General features: G+C 51.7%; 1 protein-coding gene across 19 annotated transcripts in view; it reads right to left on the reverse strand.

The window, feature by feature from the left end:
• The window catches only part of PAX2 (paired box 2), a 92,615-nt gene that overhangs the window by 11,674 nt on the left and 62,944 nt on the right, over positions 1-17,997 (reverse strand). For all 19 annotated transcript variants that reach the window (XM_077877969.1, XM_077877970.1, XM_077877968.1 and 16 more), the window contains 2 exons: positions 10,583-10,758; positions 8,215-8,341 (listed from right to left, as the gene is read on the reverse strand). In XM_077877969.1, coding sequence (XP_077734095.1) covers positions 8,215-8,341; positions 10,583-10,758 — 303 coding nt within the window. The remainder of the gene's footprint in view (positions 1-8,214; positions 8,342-10,582; positions 10,759-17,997) is intronic.

The following is a 17,997-nucleotide window of genomic DNA, read 5'->3' on the forward strand; positions in this document are numbered from 1 at the left end:
CAGGGGGGTGCAGGGGGTGCAGTGCAGAGGCATCTGCATGAGAGCTCCCAGCTCCAGGCCAGTACCGTGTTGGCCTCAGAGCTCTTCCTGAGCCTTGTCTGCTCTGAGTTCCAGCAGAGGGGGCTGTGCCGGCAGCTCAGGTGGCTGCTCTCCTAGCTGATCTTGCTTCCTACACAGCTAGACCTTTCGTCCCTGCTGTGTCCTAGGCAGATATGCTGCCCACATCTGGGTGGGCTCAGCTGGTCTGACAGCCAACCAGCTCATGCCACCGGTCATGCTATTTGCACCCCTTCTCCTTCCAGCACTCTGCCCTCAACCTGGCTGGGCCGTGGGAGCCTGCTGGCCAAGGCCCCCCAAGAGGTTCCTTTCTTTGAACTCAGCTGGACCATGGATGGAGCTGCAGCCTCAGGATCCTGAAATGAGGCTAGGGAGTGTTGGGGAGAATCACATTTTCAAAGGCCTGAACGGGAGTCTGGCTATCTTCTAGTCAAATTCCTCATCTTACAGAGAAGGAAACTGAGGCTTAGATAGAGGGGAAGATATAGCAGCCCTCCCCTCCTTCACCTCTCCAAGCTGCCTTCAATAGCTCCTTTAGCAAACCTCCAGTGGAGACTGGAGTCCAGCGGGTGCCGGTGTTCTGGAGGCCACCCCCGGCTCACTGATGGGCTCAGAGCACAAGAGCCCCTCATGCTGGGTGGGCAGAGGTTAAGCCTGTTTGCACAGTCTCCCGATACTCCAGGTCTCCCAGTTCCTCTCCGGCTTTATTTTGTTCTCTGAGAGCACTGAATTGTCAGCTCTAATCCTTCCGAAAGTGCAGCGTTTTTCAGGCGCTCTGTGTAAGTGAAACCCTAATCCCAAGGAAGACGGCCACTTAAGCTGCTGGAGCATTAGGCTGCTCTGGGAGCGAGCCCTCAGACTCCCTCCCTCCCTGCCCGGCAGCCTCCCAGCCACTGGGGAGGAGAGGGGGATTCCAAGCTGAAGGGAGCAAAGCCCTCTCAGAAGTAACAATAGTGGCAGGGCTTGCCTCCCAAAGCTCAGGGTTGAAAAAGTACTAGCTTGTCCTGAGGCTGATAGCTGGGAAGGAAGGATTCTGATAACCCTAGGGAAGAAGTGTGTGTGTGTGTGTGTGGGGGGGGTGTCTTCCTGTCCCTTAGGGGGGCAGCTGGCTTTCTGGGGGGAAGTAGGCTTTCAGATATTACCTAGGTGGCCTTGAGGCCACCAAAACATTTCTGAGCCCTTGGTCCCAATGTGCATCTGTAATATTCATTGGATACACCACCATTTAGGATTTCTGGTCATTCAGAAATTATTGAGTTGACTCATTTTACTTTTACTTAGCCAACCTTTTCTTCTTAGAAAGTGCCAAGAATGGAGTAAATAAGCTCAGTGCCAGGGGATCCCCCTTTTGGAGAATTTTCCTTTGGGACACCCCAAGGATCTCTAAACATCTATATAGCAGCCAAAGGTTCTCCATAACCTAGGTTATCATGAAAATGGTACCCAGTGTTTTCTATTAGGCAACGTTTTGTTAGCCTGAGATGGCTACTATATGCACTTGAAATAAAGATCATTGATTCCTTAAAAAATATTTTAAATCATATTAAAACTGTCCCCTCTCCCTGATCCCTACATGGACTAGTGAGCCCTGGCTGTGGAGGACTGAGTGTAGTCCATTTGGGGAGCTCAGCCTCTGGGTCTCATGAGTGGCGGGAAGAAACAAGGGAGAAGTCAAGAGGAAGGCCTGAGGTAATGGGCCAAGTTTGAACTCAGCTTAGAAGACCACAGTATCGCATCTTTGCTAAAATACCGGAAGCCTTTCACACCTTCTTCGTCTTCCCCATGACTCTCCTCTTCTCTGCAGCTCCATTAGCAGCCCCATGTGCTTCTGTCTAAGGCATCCTGCTGGGATGGGGAGCCCATCACCACTGGGGATTGCTGGTAGGCATAGACATGGACATGGATTTAGGATGGAGATTGGGGTGGTATAGCTTTTATTCTGCTCCAATTCCATCTGACTCTCTCAGTCCTAGAGTGGATTAGTGCTTTCTTCTTTTCAATATCCTTTCCCTCTAGAGTGAACTGGATAAAGGAGGAAGGGAAAGAGCCCAGATCCAATGACTCCCTAGGCTGCAGGCCCAGGGCACCCGCATTATCTGTCAATGTCTCATTGCTATGGAAATGCCCCTGTAATTAAATCAGAGCTGAGGTCTGGGGGCTGGAGGTCCTTGGGGATGTGGCTGAAGGCCTCAGGGATGTTTGAAGGAAGTGAGCTTCCTACTGTTGGTGCTTCTGGGCCTAAATGAAGTGTCCAGGGTGCATGGGTGCTGTGGAGAAGCCCTCTGGTTTGGTTTGGCCTCCACAGCAAAGGGCTCGGACTTGCTGTAAGTCAGAAGTTGCCCTAGCCCCCTCCTTTCAAGGTTGGAGAGGAACTCTGATGTCTGTGCCCTAAATTCCTCTAGCTAATCAGGGGCTTTGAGCCGACAGACAAGGCTAGGAGACTCCTAGCCTCCTTTAGAAACATTTCTCAGCCTTTATTACCCTCTCCTTCCCCGAGGGGCTGGCCAAGGGCTAAGCTGTTTGTTTTATGGAGGGAAGTGCAGTTGCATTGGAAGGGGGTTGTTAACTACAGGAAAGAGGCAGTTTCTGGAGGTCCTTAGGACTCCCTGAGTAGGAGGAAGAGGGTTTCCCAGGGTTCACACTTCTGTCTGCTAAAAGGCCACTTTGCTGGCCATCCCAGATGTGGGCAAAGAGCCCTGAGCTTCTGAGGGCTCACAATCCTTTCTCAGAAGCTGAGCCTGCACAGTTCTCACAGGCCTCCAGGACCTGGAGCAGGTCAGCCCCACTTTTCAGCTTTGAACTTTGCTTTACTGATCTCCCGTGAATTTACCAGCTTCCAGAAGTTTCTGCTCCCTCTCCCTACCTTGGGCACTCCCCTCTTGGATGACATCCACATCTCCTCCTGGATCTTAGCTATAGATTCCTTCAGAGCTGTAGCCTTAAGGCATCAAGAGAAGTTTCTCCCAGACTCTTGAATAAAACCACCTTCTCCTCCCATTGTCATCCACCCAGGGTAGGAAGCTAACAAGGCTCTTTCTTCACTGAGGAGAACTGTATTTTCCTTGTCCCTAGATTTCCAAAATTCATTTTTCCAAAGAAAAGGGAATATTCTCTGCTGACCCTTCAGTCTGGGATCTTGGATAAGCAGGGGCCAGGGCTGCCTGACGCTCAGCTCTATCCATGGCTCCTGGACCTCAAAACAATAGCTATAGATGTGGTCTTCATTCCTTGTCCTTTCTGATTTTTAGTACCCCACAACTGGCTAAGGCGTGGTGGGGAAGGGGATATGGGATCTAGATCACTGATAAACACAAAACTGGTACTTTTCTTTTTTCTTTCTTTCTTTCTTTTTTTTTTTTTTTAAAGATTTTATTTACTTATTTGAGAGACAGATCTTGAGAGCGAGAGAGCACAAGTAGGGGGAGTGGCAGAGGGAGAGGGAGAAGCAGACTCCCCACCAAGCAGAGAGCCTGACACGGGACTCGATCCCAGGACCCTGAGATCATGACCTGAGCCCAAGGCAGACACTTCACTGACTGAGCTACCCAGGAGCCCCTGATACTTTTATCTTTTTTTAGAATATGAAATATGCTTATTTTATACTTGCTTTTGGACTGTTCTATTATCTCCAGTTCTTGGGGGTATTAATCGTCCTATTCATTACTTCTGCTAACTCTCCCTCATGATAAGTCTGTATTCACAGGAGATGTATAATTTTTTTGTAGTGAGCTCATCTTTAGTGATGGAGTCCCACATGCCCCAGGTTGGGGAATGCCTCTGCAGAGAAGGTTTGCCCTTGTTCATGCTGGGGTTTCTGAATGGGTTATTATCCTAGACAAATTTTTATGTCAGTTCTTGGCTGGGGGTTCCTGCCACATACTCAGGTATAAATTTGGACTCTGAACCAGGGTCAGGCTTGGGGGCTCCATTTTTCATGGAGACAATTTTTCACTCGCTTGCTTCCCGGGATCACTGGCATAATTTGTGTGTTTCCCCTTCACGGATAGTGTTGTCCTGCTCTGTGCCTGGCTTTATGCAGGGCAGCACTGAGTTCTAGCTTCCTGCTTCTCCTGCACCCCAGGTCACAGCTCCTGTCTGCTGGGTCACAACCGCAGCCTCCCCCACTTAGGGTCCACCTCCATCAATCTCTCACATTTTGCTCTGACTTTGAGTTTCCCTCTACTTGTGGCCCAGAGAGTGAGGTTTCGTTGTGTGTTAACAACTCCTTTGTCACATTTTTAGCCAGCTGCATTTTGGTGAGTGTAGCCTGCCTTGTTCCTGGACATCGGTCTTGTTCCTCCAGGACCTCTCTGGGACTAAAAGGAGGACGGCAAGAACTACACTCCGAGCTCTCCCGGCACTCGGTGGTGATGCCCAACAGAGGCCAGGGAAGGGCTGACAGATTCGGGGGCTACTGGGGTTTGCATGGACAGCCGCCACACAATCCCCATCTCACTGCATCTGGCCTCCAGGGTAGGGAGCCTGCTCTCACCTTCACGGTGGACTTTCACCAGGCCAAGGGACTCTCTAAGTGCTCAGGCGCCTCTCCAAGGGACTTAGGGAATCCTGAAACTAGAATCCATCTTCTCCCAGATCAGTGGGGCTGCCAGCGTCCCCTCATGCTCCTCTGTGGCTGTAGACTGTAGACGGGGACAGGCAGAGGAAGGGAGAGGTCGAGGTGAAGGTCATGGGGATGAGGGGCCCTTTTCTACCAGTGATGGGAGACTTGAAGGCACTAGCACACAGCTAGAGCCAGAGTCCTCACTCAAGTCCTGACCCAGAGGTCTCTGGGGCTACCAAGGGGTCGATGACAGCCCCCTCTGGGGTCCTTTGGAAGGGTAAGAACATGACAAAGGTTCCAGCCACCGCTGGCCGACCTGAGGAGGTCTGGGGCCAGAGTACCCCCAACCCACTCTCTCATCTAGCTGGTCCCTTTTTCCTTATCACTTCGGAGAGACTCGGCTCCGTTCCAGACCAGCAGCCTAGAGCAGTGGGCTGGAGAGAAGAGATGCCGCTGAGCTAGAGCAGCCCAGCGGCGGAAGGGAAAGTGGGTGATAAATTTAAATAACCAGCTTGACTTGGCAGCTTGCTGAGTTGTGATGCAGTGAAATTAAAATCTCGGCAGAACTTGCAAACACTACCCAGAAAAAGCCGTCTCTCTCTCTGGTTCCAAGATGGAAGGTAGGGAGGGGAGACTATCAGGCCAAGCCCCGGCCACTGGCAGCCACCCTTGCTTGCAATGTGATTAGCTGTGTCCTGGCCCACTGGGCCCCACTCTCCCCTCCACACAATAGCCCAGGCTCCTCTCTCCTCTCAGTCCTGACCTTGTGGAACAGCTGTATCAAGTGGCTGGTGAAGTTTGAAATCAGCCTCCAGTGCCAGGAGGTGGCAGGAATATCAATAAGGTTGGCTCTTCAGGTTGGGCTAGGGCCTTGCTGGGCCGGTTTCCCCAGGGCTGATCCCTGAATTATAGCCTCCGCTGCCGGTCTCCGGGGAGGAAGATGAGCCGGGTGCCCGAGACACAGGGGCTAAACGCCTTAGCACACCTGAGCCAGGGTGCGGACACAGATGACCTCCCTGCTCCCTTGCTTTTAGCACACACCTGGCCGGGAAGAGCCTCCCCTTCTCTTTCCCCACCAAAGTCCTTCATCTTCTTCAACAAAATAAGCTTTTTAAGAATCTTCAAGGGGAATTTCTACAAATACACCAAAAGCCTCTCCCCTATGCCAGCTGTGCTTGAAGTTTTCACAGATGCCAAGATCTTTCTAGAAGAACACAGCCCAAGTCCACCTCTCTTGTGTCTGCTCACCTTGCATTACTGCTCACTGCTACCCACAGAGTCCTGGCCTGAAGGCCACCATGCTGGACCCTCTACCGAGGTGGCCCATGAAGTCTCTGGACACTGCCCCGTTTCTCACCTTGACAATACCTCCAGCAAATTCTGTTTGTCCCCATAATAAACACATCATGAATCATTCATCTTTAATAGATTATGCAAATTAGGAGGACATAAAATCAACAAAGATCAATAACTGCAGCCGTTTAATTGCCAGCAAAAACATTTTAAGAATGAGCATAATCTGCAGCCCTTTCTCTGGTAATGGCACCATTAATCCAAACATTGGATCTTGGCCTAAGTGTAGAAAAATCATTCCCTGCCCCCACCTCTTCCCACCTCCCCTCCCCCACCTCTCCACACACTTCTCTCTTTTTGGTAATTTCCAGTTTCTGAGTGAGTTTCCCGTCATTACCACTGGTGAACAGCTCCGAATGTTAATGGTTCTGCTTTTGTTACTCCTCGCTTGATTGAAATGTCGCATACAGATTGAGATGTTAGTGCTAACTTGCCACCTGGGAATGTCAAGCTGGGTCTGAAATGAACTTTTCTCACACTTGGATCCAGATGGATCAGCCGGAGATGTTCCCAGGCTGAGCTGGGACTGTTCCAGGGCCATGGGGGGGAGGCGGGCGGGGGATGCTCAAGGTGGAGGCACTTTTCTGCACCAGCCCTGAGTTCTCCTGCAGCAGGAACCCTACCCGAAGATCCATCTCTCCACCCCCGGGGAGCCCCCTGCCTTCTGGACTGTGGCCCCGGGCCCAGAGAAGCACAGCTGGGATTAGAAAAGTCTCCTAGGCACTCTTTTGTCAGCTGTCTGCGGTGGGATACCTTCAGGAAGTAGCCACTGAAACACTCAGCAGCTCAGAAAGGTGGCCTGGCCTGTACCACCTCTCTGCCTTGGGTCAGAACACCCAGCAGCTCAGAGGGCTTCCATGTTGGCTAAGGCAGGCTCCCACATTGGCTAAGGCAGGCTGGTGTCGAGGGCCAGTTGATAACAGGCCGTGTCCTGAGACAGCTAAGGTTGTCACTCCCAGAAGCCCCATCCAGTTCTCTGACACTTCCAGAACTCAACCCCTAGGCAAACTTTGGTTGCCTAGCCAAAGAGCTCAACCCTATCTGGGCCAGAAACAGCAGTACCTGGACACCCCTTGAGGAGAGCCAGGGAAAGCTAAGGACAGGGCTCCCCCAAGCCCCTGCGTGGAGGCTGGAAGGCCACTCACACACCATCTCAGGCCTGAGCCCTACTCAGATCAGCACCAAGTCAGAACCAGGACCTTGCTCCCCGCCACTGCACCTGGCTGTGACGCTGGCTGCTGGCAGTCCTGCTGCCGATCCCTGGGCCGCCTCTACCCGCCTCGCTCGGCAGGTAACGCCTCAGTGTCTCCCAATCCCCACCGAGACCCTTCTCAATCATTCTGTCTCCCAAGGAACAAACGGCACATTGGCTTTAGTGTCTCCAGAATAATTAGGTGAATTTTAATAACACCTCAATGTGTGTTTCTCCCACTTGGGCACTTTCCTGGCCCGAAAACCCTTCTGCGGTGCCAGGCGCCTTCCACAGCCTTCAGCTCTGCGGCCTAGAGCTTCTTCAGCTAGGCCCTTGGCTGTGTCACACCTCGGCCTGCTACCCTGCTAGATGTCTCCACTGCTCCTCATCCATGGGAGCAGCTGAACTAGATGTCCTCTCCCCCTGCATTTGGCTGTGGGACAGGCCTGACCCTACCTAGCCTTGAAATCAAGCCTCATCTCAGTGATTTCTCTGGGAAGCAGGAGAAGGACTGGGATAATTGTGCTTATCTATAACCACAGAGCTGAATGCCATGCTCTGAAGCCCAAAGCCCCAGCTACCCAGGGTGCCTAGAGAGAGAGAAAGGCAGACACCCACCCCTGCCCTAGGAGCCTTGTAGGCATGGGAGTGTGGAGGCTGGACACTGCCCCATTCTCCCCAGCCTGGCCTATTGACCCTCTGCATTCTTCTGTGCACGTCCTAGCAAGAGGCTTATAATTCTGGGCACCTTGGTGGAGGCAAGAGAAACGGCAAAGAGAGAGGCAAGAGGATAAGCAAAAAGAAGGAACCAGCAACAGCTCCTCCTAGCTTCGACCTTCCCCGGCTGAAGCACACAGAGAGACCCTGACCACAATTTCTGCTCCTCACATCTGCACACATCTGTTCAGGAAGCACCCTGGTTTTTGGAGGTGCTCACTCTCTCTGCAGATATCATGGCAGGGGGCCCACCTGTCACACTGGGCCCCAGATGGCAAGGGCTAAGGTGCCCCTACTGAAAGCAGTGCCCCCACCCTCCTGAAAGCCTCCTTACCGGTCACAACGGGGTATGTCTGCGTGCCTGACACGTTGCTGCCCAGCTCAGGGTTGGTGGATGCAGATAGACTCGACTTGACTTCATCAAGCCCAGGGGTCAGGGCTGGGAGGGAGTACTCGTTCCCCTGGGAGAAGAGAGAAAAGAGACAGCTCTCTATTGATGCGCACATGCGGAGAAAGGGCTCGGTGTGCAGATGGGGAGGAGGAACAGGGAGCCTTCCCAGATGGGGTGGAAGGAGATGGCCAGGCAGAGGGAGGGGAGAAAGGGAGGGGCGGGCTCAGCGGATGATGGAGATTTTTGTGTGGGTGGGGGCACACCTGACTCTGGGTAGCTAGAGGTGCAGCCTGCACATCATTGGTGGTGATCTCAGCACCCTTTAAACTGCTATAGCATCTCCTGCCTAAGAAGCCCCAAGGGTGGAGTGTAGCAGTTGGGTCCCCCCTGCTGAGAGGCAAGGGATGTTTCCAGGTCCCCTGGAGTCTTGGGGAGGAGGGGCGAACCAGCACTTGATGGCCCAGGCAAGAGCTGGGGGAAGGGCCGATGGGGGCCTCTGGCCTGGCACTGCTGGGCTGGCTGATCGGGTGCTGGCGCCCCCTTTTTAAAAAACAAACAAAGACAGCCCCACGGGCCCCTCGCTCTCTGCCTGTGCACTGGGGTATGAAATTGGGGAGGGGGAGAGTCCACATGGCTAACAGAAGGGTGGGAGGGGGCCAGTCATTGCCTCTGAAAGGGTGTCCTGCCCGAAACACTCGGGTAATTGCCTTTTTATTGCCGTCACCGCTCAGCCAGACCCCGGAGCTGGGCCGACCAGGAGCCTGCACAAAGCAGGAAAAGTTGCTCTGATTAATATTACGTTAAATTAAAACTGATTTTCTGCTCTTTCGGGTCCGTTTTTTTCCCTTCCGCTTCCTGGCCCCCCCAGAGGGCCCCCTCCCCTCCCTGGCTGGCCGGGATTGCCTCGTCATTTCCAATTCCTTCTCGTATTGATCTTCCTGTAGAAATCAGTTTTGTAATTAGCTGCAAATTAGGCCTTCTACTGGGGGTGAAGCTGCCCCCTGATTTATCACCAGAGTAATTCGCTGTGATCGGAGAGAAATTAAAATGAACTCAATTAGGCTTCGGATTTGCTTTATGGGCCCTGCTTCGAGTTTCAGGGGGAAAAATGACTGTGCTGGTGTTTAATAGTCTAATGAAAGTAAATAAAGGTTATTCATTGTAATACAGCCGGGGACTCGTGGAGGGTGCTCCGAGCCGCCCGCCTCGGCCGGCTCCTCCTTTGTTGGTTTATGGCTCAGGGCACCTTAAAAAGACTTTTGATTTTTGTTTTATGAAGACAAACAGCTTATGGGATAAAAGGACAGGCGGAGAGGAAGGCGAGTGGCTGGGAGCTGCTGGAGTCCTAGAGTGGAACTGTGCCGTGCAGAGCCTGCGGGGCCACGCAGGTGTGCGAGTGCACAGTGTGTGCATGAGTGTGTGCGCGTGCAAGCCCAGCTGACTGTATTGTGTGGCAGTGTGGGTCAGGCCTGGGCTGTAGGCGTGGGAGGAATGGGTGTGTGCTCCTATCTTCAAGTGTGTGCATGGGGGGCCTCTATGGATGTGTGGGTGGAGGCAGGCGCTGGAGGTGGCGCTGGAGGTGTGCGGAGCTATGGTATGGGAGAAGGCACCTCTTCCCGCTGACCTGGGGGCTGTGCTTTGAGTCCTGTGAGCTGTGAGTGGGGGGAGGGAGCAGGTGTCTGTGTGGTGTATAAACACGTGCACATGGGTAAATGTGAGGAGTTAGGAGATATGTTCCTACATTGTGTATTGTGCTAATGTGTTGTGGGCTGTGACCCACGCAGGGCTGTTCTGCATCTGGAGGAAGTATGGGGTCTGCGGGGTAGGCTGTCAAGTCATGCTGGACAGCTGGATTTGGGGGCAGGAAGCAAGCATTGGGGCCTCTCCTTCTGATATCAGGCGAGAAGAGCACCCCGGGGTTGCACAAATTTTCTGTAAGGCCTCTGGGATATGGCAAGGGGATAAGGACGTTTCCTGAGTATTCCATGCCAGACGCATGGAATGGCAGGGCTGGAAGGGACCTGTTAGACCTTACCCAAGTCCTCCGTTCTACACATGGGGACACTGAGGCTCTGAAAGGTGACAAGGCTTATCCAAGACCATCCTAGCACCCAGAACTTATCATTTCCGACAGCCATGTACCATAATGGCTTTTCCTAACTCTACCATAATGTCCTTATGTGAGTGTGCCCACACAGCACACGCACGGTGCACCCATATGCAGCATTTGCAATGCTGGGTACGCACGTTCTCCAGAGGCCTGTTCTGCCCAGTTTCTGTCCACTCCTGACAGCAGAAAGTTCTTTCTCACCTGTTCTGATTTGATGTGCTCCGATGCCTGGAAGACGTCAGGGTAGGAAGGACGTTCAAAGACTCGATCCAAAGCTTCCAGCTGCTGCTGGGTGAAGGTGTCAGCTCGCAAGTGCTTCCGCAAACTGTCCACGCCACTCTGGGAGTCTCCATTGGGGACTGAGCCCTCGGACACATCTAGAAGACACAGGCACAGTGGGGACATCAGCATGGGCCAGCAGCGGCACAGCAAGTCGAGGGGGCTTCCTACCCCTGCTGGGACCCCTCCTTCCCAGCTTCTAGGCTGGAGCAGCTGGCCCAGGGGCTGACCATGCCTCAGAGATCTGGCTGGGGGAGCCAGAGCCTCTGAAGGACCTCGGGGGAGAATGGGAAGTTGTCCCAGTGTGCGGGGAGGGGAGGGGGGGTGCACTGCGGGAACACTGGGCAGAGGTACAGCTGGGGGTCTCCTTGGAGATGTTTCCCCTGAACCCCTGCTGTCCCCAGGCCTGCGTCAGCCTGGGGGAGGAGCTGGGTGGCTCAGACCAGCATCATTGAGCCTGTGGAGAATTGAACTCGGCTCTGAGATGAATTTCAGTTCCACTGACTCCAAGGGTGGAAAATCATCAAATCTCCGAGGCTGAGTGTAACCTGGAGGCTGGGTGAGGTAATTAACTTCACCGCCGAGGGAGGAGGGATTCTGAAAGTCAAGCTGAAGCATTCTGCTTGCATGGGGCCAGGACTCCGAGCAGAGCAGGAGGACAGCAGGTGGCATGTGAGCAGTGAAACACGGCCTTGGGCAGAGACTTCGTGGGTACTCTTGTGCCCAGACTGTCCTCCTCAGCCTCTGTCTCTGACCCGGACTCTGACTAGGTCTCTGTCGGAGGCCAGCCCCTCGAGCCCCGCCAGCTCCTCCTGTGGTTCTCACAGAGAGCTGAGACTCACGCTGCGAAGGAAAGGCCATGGCGGTGCCACACTAGTGCCCGCTCCCTGGGGCTGCAGGCCAATTCTGTCCACGTCCAGCTCGACCTAGGCTTTCTGTTACCTTCCCTCCCCATCCTGGCACCCCTGCATCAGTTCTGTTAGGGTTTCAGAGCACACAGTGAGCTAAGTGCCTGCTCTCTCTCTCTGTCTGAACCCCTACCCAGCAACTCTCCAGGCCGAAGCTGAGTCCTCCCCAGCCACAGTGTGGCCGCTCCTTGGCTTCCTTCAGCTCAAGAGCCACCGGGGAGCCTTGGGCCTGGGGCCAGCCCACGTTGTAGGCCTCAGGGTATTCCTCTGGGACTATTATATATATCAGTTTATAGGTGATTATACGATATGATATAATCAATATTGCATTATATACAGTAACACCGTACAGTATCATTCAGGAGACCATAGAAAATATTACATATTGATTAACCTCATCCTGCAGCCATCCTCTCTTCTGCCCTCCCAGATGGAGCATGGGGGTCTGCTGTCCAAATGGGACCTGCTGTCTTCTCTCCACTCTGTTCCTCAGGAGGTGGGAAAGCAAAAAAAGTGTGTGTGTGTGTGTGTGTGTGTGTGTATAAGAAAGAGAGAAATGAAGCCCAAGATTGAGTCTGAGGTAGATAGACAGACACAGGAGCAGGCTCCATGGTATTTCCATGTTCCTGGCATTCCTAGAGACACAAAACTTGGTTGTTGTGTTTTTCTACTGTCTAAGCCTCAGGAATGTTTTTCTGTCTTAGAGAGTGTGTGTGTCTCTCTTACATGAGTTAGGGTGTGGCATATTTAGTTTTTCCTTTTATGTGGGTATTCTCTGCGTAAATGCACTTGTAATATTACAAACATTATATTATAAACATCCAGATAAATATGCATCTGTGTATGTGTAAATGACAGAGTGAGAACTATTCTCAAAGAATGTGTGTGTGTACATGTGTGATTGTATGGGGAGCATGAGCTCATGTGCCCCATGTTTTTTCTGTGCCTGCTTTTCTTTCAAGGATGTGCCATCATCCTAATTCCACCCCTCAAAGCTATTTGCACGTTCCATTGTGTCTAATCCTCTCTTGCTGGAGTCTTCCTACCTTTTGGGAAGCCCTGCTGTTAGGGCCTAGGGAGGCAGCAGTGTCTTTGTGTGTGGTTGTTGCAGTGTCACCAAATGGGCCCTGGGAAAGAAAGTGTGCATTTGTCTGTGAGCATGTGCTCATACATTACGTGCATGGGTGTGTGCACGTGTGTGGGAAGGCTCATATTGTGCCTCTGTGTGGATTTGTATATAAGCCTGTGTGTGGCTTGGCTCAACCTTGTGTGTGTGTGTGTGTGTGTGTGTGTGTGCGTGTATAGGGGCTGAACTGAAGCTTTGTCCTCAGGTCACTGGCTGGAGGAGTCTCTTTTCCTTCATTTATTCAGGGGCCCTTCAGATCTTGACAAATCTGTCACTCTAAATTTGCGAGAGATTATGGTGCTCTCTCCCCAGCCCGCAGAGAGGTGATATATGATATCTGCTGCCCCTATTGATTGCCTGATCTGGTGGCAGAGGCCGGCGAAATGAACTTGAAATGAACATCATGCCTCAACTCATTGTGCGTATAATACACTACTTAATCCCACATTTTTCAGCCGCTATGGAATTCAATTGATCAATCATGTTCCACTGATAGTACTGTTTTAGGGGTTATTGCCGCTCCCTCCACTCACTGACCTTTTTATTTATTTATTTTTTTGTATACTCAGGCCCTGGTGATAAGACAGGTTACAGAGGCAGCGGTGGTGATGGAAGGGGGAGGGAGGAAGGGAAGGCAAAGGGAAGGCTGCTTCTGGAAGAGGTGGCAGCAGGAGGCGGGGCAAAGAGAATAGCAGGAGGAAGGGCATGGGGGGGGGTGATGGAGAGAATGAAGGTGCTGGAGGATTTGGCGAAGCAAGGTGGTGTGATGAAAGCCTGCAGAGAACCCCACCAGAGGCCATGGGAGGCTTGAGGAAACCCCCCAGGGGAGAAGGAAGGCAATGAGAAGGCAGGAAAGGCAGTGGTAATGATGAACGGTGAAGGAGCACAAAGAAAGTTCTGGGGGTTTGGGGGAGTCCAGGGTGTCGGGACAGAGAGCGGGCAGTGACATCATGATGGGGACAGGGAGCTCTGGCAGGTTTTCTCTAGAGGCACGGTGGCACCCACCTTCCTTCAGCCAGAGAAGGAAGGAAGGGATGAAGGCAAGGAAAGAGGGGGAAGGAGTGAGGAGAGGTGGTTGGGAGAAGCCTGGGGTCAGAGGTCCAAGAAGGAGAAGACCGGGGAAGGAGGAAAGGCAGAAGCAGAGAAGAGGCAGACAGGGAGAGGAAGAAGGGAAGATGCTCCCAAACACCAGAAGCCCTCCGAAGTGCTGGTTGGAGACAAGGCACTCGGACAGGAAACCTGGCTATCCAACTAAAGAAGAGTGGGGATGGGGGTAGGTTTGGAGGGTAGGGCAAGGAGGGAGCAGAAAGAGAAGACAGGAGAGGAAGACAGGCAGACACAAAAAGAGAATGTGGAAGATGAGAACAGAAAAGGAAGAGAGCATGAACCGGTCATCAGCATTGACCACTGGCAGGGAGGTCCTCAGGATGATGGAGAGAGAGTGCCCAGGGTGGGACTTCTCAAGGGGAGACCCTCAGAGGTGACAGCAAGAAGAGGGATGAAACTGCAGTAGGAGACCACTGCGAGGCCTGGATGGTCACTGGCTCTGGCAGAGCTGGGCCAAAACAGAGGAGGAGGCAAGACCAGGTCTTGATCCAGGTTTCAGAGTAAGTGGGGAATGAAAAGTGTGAGTAATTATTTTTTTTAAAGATTTTATTTATTTATTTGTGAGAGATACAGAGAGAGAGAGAGAGAGAGAGAAGCAGAGACACAGGCAGAGGGAGAAGCAGGCTTCACACAGGAAGCCTGACGTGGGACTCGATCCGGTCTTCAGGATGACGCCCTGGGCTGAAGGCAGGCGCTAAACTGCTGAGCCACCCGGGGTTCCCATGTGTGAGTAATTAGATAGCATCCTTCTCCAAGAAGATTCCTGACCCAATAGAGACAGCTCCCTTGTACCAAAGAGCCAGGCTGTGAGTTCCCTGTGGGCAGAGACCACACTGATGCATCTCGTGGCTCTGGCGCCAGGCATGGACGTGGGTATAGAGGGTGTGTTTGATGACTGACTGACTGAATGATTGATCCAGACCCCTGGCCAAAGGTTTCTGTACTGGACACCTGGCTGGCCTGACACCCCAAAACACCCAGGCACTTATCAGGCAAATCTCACACATCCCTAGCGATCAGAAGATGTGGGAAGATCCATAGTAGGTCCCTGGGTAGACTTATGCTCCTTCTTCTCTTACCCCCGCTGCTGGTGAGCTTCTAACAGCATCACTCTCAGCAACACCACCCTGCCCACCTACGTGCTTTTACCCAAAGGACAGAGAACACTGTGTTCCCACTTAAGAGTAGCACTTGACCTGGGAGCTGCAGAATTGCCATCCAAAGAAGGCAGCAGAGGTCGCTTGAGAACAGGGTCCAGAGACAGTCTCTAAATTGAACTCCCCATACCGAGGCCCTGTCACAGACGGTAGGGTTGGGATAAAATGGGTCTAATGGCCCGTGGTGGTGGAGCTGGTTCCAGAGAAGGCCTTCCAAAATGATAGGAGGAGGCCCTGGGCCTTTATCGTGATGAGATAAGCCAACCCCTTGTCAGCCAACTCCTTGTCAAGGCTCCAAGAAGAGGGCTGGAGTATGGTGGCCACATGTCCCGGGCTCTACGGGACAGTTCTGATTTTTAATATTCTTTTCCATTGCCAGGCCATGTGTTTAGATTAAAGCTGGAAAATTCAGTTGCTTAGGTTTAGTAAGACCTCACCCTGCACCCTGCCTGAGTGAGGAAAGGACCCTGTGCTAGTCAGTCTCCACATGTGGAAGATTTAGCCCTGTTCTCCTGCTGTCCCCTATCCAGCCACCATCCATTAGCAGCTCACAGTACTCAGTTTATCACATGCCACTGAATCCTCCCCAAAACCCCGTGAGGCCAGGACTGTGATACCTATGTGAAAGAGAGGGAAACTGAGGCAAAGAGACATTAAGTAGCTTAGCCAAGACTAGGCAGCTAGTAAATGACAGTCAGGATTTGAATTCAGGTCTGCTTCACCCAGAGCTTGCCCACTACATCATTTCACTCTGATGCCCAAGTTCCAAACCCAGGGGCTAAGCTGGGGACCACTTGACTCCATCTGGGGCATGGTTTCCCTCCTAGCATCCTCTCTACACTGAAGGCACAGCCTATGGCCCTGAGCTGGCTGAGCACAGACTGTTTCAAAATAACTAGGGGACATATGGTCCAAATTTCTCATTTTGCAGGAAGGAAAACTAGAAAGGGTGAGCAGTGAGGGGAGAGGGTGGCCAGTCTGGTCACACAACTAGGTAGTAGGATTTTCAGAACTAGAGCCCATTCCGAGTGTCTTGTGCACTACAGCAAGTGCACTCTCAAGGAGAGTGAGCTACTACAAGTCCTTTTTGGAATAAGGCAGGATATAAAGAAGTTAATTAAACAAACTGCTCAGCTAAAACTTTGATGAATAGTATTCTTTCAGGGGAACAAAGACTCATATTGGCTTCTCCTCTGACTGCTTCCTATTTGTTGAGCAGTTAACAAAAACTTTCATAGACCTTAGGTTATCTGGGTTTCCTAACCACTCTCCAAGGCAGGTAGGGATTATAATCCCCTTTTTACTGGTGAGGAAACAGACTCACAGTAAACAAAGTATTGATTAAATAAGGTAGGAGGCTAGCTCAAGGGCATATCCACCAGGAAGCCTGGCACCAAGAAGATGCTCCAGTTCCTTGCACCAGAAGATCCTCAGATAGCTGAGGACAGAGCAGCAATGGGCAGCAGGGGCTGCCTGCCCGGCCAACATTCAGAGCATGGGATCCAGCAGCAGTGCCCCAGTCTCCATGAAGACAACTGCAAAACCAAAGATTGTCTTGACCAAAAGGAGAGCCACCAGCATAGTTAACAATGGTTATCTTCTGATCATGAGCAAATTGTTTTCTTTTCAACTAAGTTTTTCCATATTGTCCAGGCTTTGTACAATAAGCATGTACCACTTCTAAAATCATTAATAAAAATGTCTTTCACTCCTCAGCAAAAGATCTGCTCTCCTCGCTCACTCACTTAGCCTTGTCATTCCCCAACTATTCTGGGCTTCCTTGGAGCAGAGCCCTACCTTCTACCTCTCTGAACCCAGGCCAATCATGAACTTTGTCCAGCAAGGTATCAGCAGCTTGGGCAGGAGGGAAGGCACTGAACACCATGTCTTAGGGATGAGGGCTAGGCACAGAAGAGTTCTGTCCTCTTTTTGTGATGACTTTCTACCTGAATTCTCAAAGTAGTCACTGGGAGGGATGAGAGAGATTCTTGTGCACTGACCAAAAGATATGTTGGGTGATGATCAGAGACAGGAGTAATAATGCCATTTCCTTGGTTAGAAAGCACCAAGGCTCATCAAAGTCTACAAAATCAAGATGGGATGAACAAGGGCCACCCCCCAAGTCCCAAAAAATAGGAATTAGGCAAGTGAAAAGAATTCTTTTAAAGTATGGTAAAGAAAAAAAAAAAAAGCATGGTAAAGAACTATGCTAACTTCAGTTTTCTAAGACCCAATACACATATCTACCTGTCTATGGGGAAACCAACATTAGAGTTTTTACACACACTCATTAAATCCACTCAATGTGGGAATCCCTGGGTAGCTCAGCGGTTTAGTGCCTGCCTTTGGCCCAGGGCATGATCCTGGAGTCCCAGGATCAAGTCCTGCATCGGGCTCCTTGCATGGAGCCTGCTTCTCCCTCTGCCTGTGTCTCAGCCTCTTTCTCTCTGTGTCTTTCCTGAATAAATAAATAAAATCTTAAAAAAAAATTCACTCAATGTGGCGAGGTACTTCTCATTTTTCAGATGAGAGGCAAAATTATTTGTTCAACATTATCCAACTAGTGAGTAGCAAAGACTGGATTTGAACTCAGGATGTCTGACCCCAGAGCCCTCTCTCCACTGTACCAAATTGGCCTTTCGTGTCAAAGACATCATCATCATTTATGGACATCATCATCATTTATGGACGCTAACTCCAGGCTAGGCAGGCTTTAGGTGTTTCACACACATTATCTCTAGTTCTCACAGAACACTTGCCGAAGAGATACCGTTAGTTCAATTTTACAAATGAGGTACCAAGCTAAGGGATGGTGAGGAAAGTGTGCAAGATCACAGCAGAGCAGAAGCAATCTGGAGGAAAGTCAGTCTTACTCCATCCGAAGGCAGAAAATGACCCAAAAAGGCGATCGAGGAAGAAAAGAGAAAAGCATGGAGGAAGTAGGAACAGCCCGCCAGGGCCCGGGGCGCTGGAGGGGCCGGGGCTGGCTGCGGTTGGGGTGGGGGCTCCGCACTGACGTTTGCTCCCCACGGTGCGGAC

The sequence above is a fragment of the Canis aureus genome, chromosome 29 (genome assembly GCF_053574225.1).
Source record: "Canis aureus isolate CA01 chromosome 29, VMU_Caureus_v.1.0, whole genome shotgun sequence".
NCBI classification, from domain to species: Eukaryota; Metazoa; Chordata; class Mammalia; order Carnivora; family Canidae; genus Canis; species Canis aureus.